This window comes from Hordeum vulgare, chromosome 6H (genome assembly GCF_904849725.1).
Source record: "Hordeum vulgare subsp. vulgare chromosome 6H, MorexV3_pseudomolecules_assembly, whole genome shotgun sequence".
NCBI lineage: Eukaryota > Viridiplantae > Streptophyta > Magnoliopsida > Poales > Poaceae > Hordeum > Hordeum vulgare.
The window spans coordinates 392474031-392477460 of NC_058523.1; the positions used below are offsets into that span (position 1 = coordinate 392474031).

The window sequence follows — 3430 nt, forward strand, 5'->3', positions numbered from 1 at the left end:
TATTCCATATGATATGTGATTACAAATACAAGTCGTGTTTAAGTGTCAATTGAAGTGGTGAACATTATCTGCCTATAAAAGAGATGATTATCGTTCATTTCGTTATGGTTTAACAAAGTTTGTTTTTCTCTTAACATTTAAGTCTCCAAACTGCATATGATCATATTGCTATGTGCTAACATCGGTCTTTATCTCTAAAATACTCCCTCTGTTCCAAAATATAAGACCTTTTAGAGATTTTATTAGAAAGCTACATACGGAGCAAAATGAGTGAATCTACATTCTAGAATATGTCTATATACATCCGTACGTAGTTTATAATGCAATCTCTAAAAGGTCTTATATTTAGGAACGGAGGGAGTATAACATTCCAACAGAGGATGATGAAACCCCAAGAAGTTGTTTGAGATAGTTTTGGTGATAGTTAATGGAGATTGGGCTCACACTATATGGCTATATGGTGGCCTAAGATGATACTGAAATGGCATGTGAGTCCACCTAAGAGAATACTTTTATTTAACTCAACTTTTGTCTTCTGTACAAGATTGCCATATCCGTGTTAGTTCATGTGTATTTGAGTGTAACTTCACATGACCAGGTATCCAGAGTGCAAGCATAGTTCAACAAAGGGCTATAAACTTCAGGCAACTTTTAACCTATTCTAAACAGAGATTCATGAAACATCACTCCACATATATATCCGAACTGTTGTTATATTTTGCACATTTGATTTTGCTAAGATGAATAACTAATGTTATTGATGGTGTCCATTGAGAATTTATACTAATTTAGACAAGTGTGGTTTCTATTTTCCAGTATATCTATATATATCCTGCAAAAAATGTTGTCCTTTGTAATGCTATATCATACTTCATCCGTCCCAAAATAAGTGTCTTAAACTTAATACAACATTATACTCCCTTCGTCCTAAATTTTTTGTCTTAGATTTGTCTAGATATGAATGTACCTAGTTATTTTTTGGTATTTAGATGCATTCATTTCTAGACAAACCTAAGACAAGAATTTTGGGACAGAGGGAGTACTAGATTTAGGAGGTGTTTGTTTCCAAGGGACTAGACTTTTTTTTAGTCCCAGGGACTAAAGAAAAAAGTCCCTCCAGTAGAGTCTTTTTCTAGTCCCTTAAGAAAAAGTCCCTTCCGTTTGGTTACATATGGACTAAAAGGGACCTTTTTTAGTTTAGACTCTGTAAACAAAAACGGCCTTAGTACAAAGTTGAGACGGTTATTTTGGGACAGAGGTAGTAGAAGTATCAGCATCTGCATTCAAGACTCGCAAGTGTTCAAACATCCATGAAACCTTGCTCAAGAAATACCATAACAGTGCCCACAAAAAGGAGCCAAATATGTATGGCACTTAGTCGGTCTTTCTCCAGAGGTTTTGATCTTACAATTTGCATCTAGCACTGGTAAGCATAATACCGATTTTCCACCCATTCTTACTGAAGCAGATCTCAGTCACGGTAATTCTACTAACCACATCGCTGTAACACAACAATGCCCTTCTTTTCCGTTCTATCTATATAAGCACGTAAAAACACCAGCGATTAAACATCACGATGTGTCTAGGGACAAGGCTAATCATAAGTACTGGTAAATATCGGAAGCGGCAAACACTTATCAGGTAGGGAAGCGAAGCAAATCCACCGGCTCCATCGCTGGCTCGTGTGCACGCATCAGGTAGGGGGCAGCACGTGGTGGTACCGGCCGTTGCCATGGCGGGCACCGTAGAGCGCGAAGGCCAGCGCGGCGTCCATCGCGGCGACGGAAAAGACCGTCGCGGCGAGGATCCCGACCCGCACCTTCCTCCAGAAGGCAGCGCGGCGAATGTGGAGAACAGCAGACTTCGGGTTGGCATTGAGCTCCGCGTCGGCGACGTCAACGAGCGCGAGGAGGAGGCGCTTTGAGCGCGGGCTGAGGCCGCGGGCGCCGCTCAGCTCGGCGAGGACGACCTCCACCTCCGTGAGCAGGGGACCATCGGCGTCGGCGGTGGAGTCGGCAGGCGCTGCACCCTGCATGGAGAACACCGACATTTTCTTCAGTGTGTCAGGAACTTGCAGGTTCACGGAATAGATGGAACGTAGCCGCGTAGTTTAAGAATCTCCGACAACAAGTTACACTGCAAATTTCAAAGCGGCAAACGGAACTCGATCGAGAACCTTGATTCGGACGGGGGGAAATCTCAAAACGGACCCTCGTCCCAAATTTCGTCACCACCGGAGCATACCGAAGCAACCTCGACACAGACCCTACAAAATGGCTCTCAATTTCCACTGAAGCAACTCGAACTTGGTCCACAGAGCGCTCGACTAAAACAACGCGAATCCATAACCGTGGCGCGGGATCCAAAATTTTAACCAGCAATAGGAACTCGAGGAGCAGCAGAAATCAGAATCAGTCGGGAGTCGGGAGTCGGGAGCCTCACCTGGATGACGGTGGAGTCGGCGGAAGCGTTCATTGCGTGATTCGCGTCGGCGTCAGAGGCGGCGGTGGTGAAGGAGGCGTTGTCGGGGTCTGGAAGCTCGAGCAGCGGCGCGAGGTCGGCAAGGCCCTCGGGAGCGAGCAGCGGCAGCTGCCGGGAGGCGGCGGTGGGGAAGGGGGAGTCGTCCTCGTAGTCCAGGCACTTTCCCACCTCCTGTTGGTCACGAAGGGGCCGGAGAAGGTCATCGATTGACGATTAGGCTGCGAGGCACGCGCAGGGGATTAACGGGGAGGTATGCGCGGTTACTTTGGCGACGGAGGCCATGTCGCGGTTGGTGGGCGCGGAGAGATCCGTGGATGACGAGGAGCACACGGAGCTGCGGGTGGAGGTCCCGAAGAGATCTATGGATGACGAAGAGCCCACAGAGCTGCGGGTGGAGGTCCCGAAGAGATCCGCGGATGACGAGGAGCCCACGGAGGTGCGGATGGCCGAGGTGCCACCGGCCTTGGCGCCCGAGGAGGAGACGTCAACGCAGGGGATGGAGGTGGGGGCGACGGGGGTCGTCTCCGACGACGAGGAACCCGTGGTGGTGCGAGCGGTGGCGGCGGCGGCGGAGCGGACAGAGGAGGGGCGCGGGGTGTTGAAGCCGGCGTGAGGCTTAGCCATGGTGGGCGGTGTCGCTGTGGCGTCGGAATGGGGGTTGGGTGGGTTCTAGAACCTGGTGTTTGAATTTGAACTGGAAGCGACTCGAGCCAATGCCTATTTGGCGCTTCAGATGGCACCTATTTTTGCACATGGGACACACCCTCCCAGCGCACGGGACCTACGTACGAAATGGACTGGCCCATTTTGCGTTCTGTGTACGAAAATACCATCCGGGAGCTTAATTTTGTGGACTTCTAGATGCTTCTGACTGGTTTTTGCAAAGGGCAACGTTAGGCGTCGGCGCGCCGGCCCGAGGGCTCGCGCCGGACGCACAACAGCCGTCAGA

The 3430-nt window shown here is 49.3% G+C and overlaps 1 protein-coding gene across 1 annotated transcript; it reads right to left on the minus strand.

Annotated features, from left to right (window-relative positions):
* Positions 1-1307: 1307 nt before the first annotated feature.
* Positions 1308-3183, minus strand: LOC123402058 (flocculation protein FLO11-like). The gene is made up of 3 exons (XM_045095919.1): positions 2746-3183; positions 2443-2652; positions 1308-2029 (listed from the first exon to the last, which is right to left on the minus strand). The coding sequence occupies exons 1-3, from the start codon at positions 3103-3105 to the stop codon at positions 1694-1696; spliced, it is 906 nt and encodes a 301-aa protein (XP_044951854.1). The 5' UTR covers positions 3106-3183; the 3' UTR covers positions 1308-1693.
* Positions 3184-3430: the final 247 nt, after the last annotated feature.

What these genes read in the sequence shown, in the direction of transcription:
- LOC123402058 (XM_045095919.1), bottom strand. Translation starts at nt 3,105, where the DNA reads ATGGCTAAGCCTCACGCCGGCTTCAACACCCCGCGCCCCTCCTCTGTC. An exon ending in ACATGGCCTCCGTCGCCAAA is followed by an intron (nt 2,653 to 2,745) that starts GTAACCGCGCAT and finishes CGTGACCAACAG; the next exon opens with GAGGTGGGAAAGTGCCTGGA. An exon ending in CCGACTCCACCGTCATCCAG is followed by an intron (nt 2,030 to 2,442) that starts GTGAGGCTCCCG and finishes TTCTCCATGCAG; the next exon opens with GGTGCAGCGCCTGCCGACTC.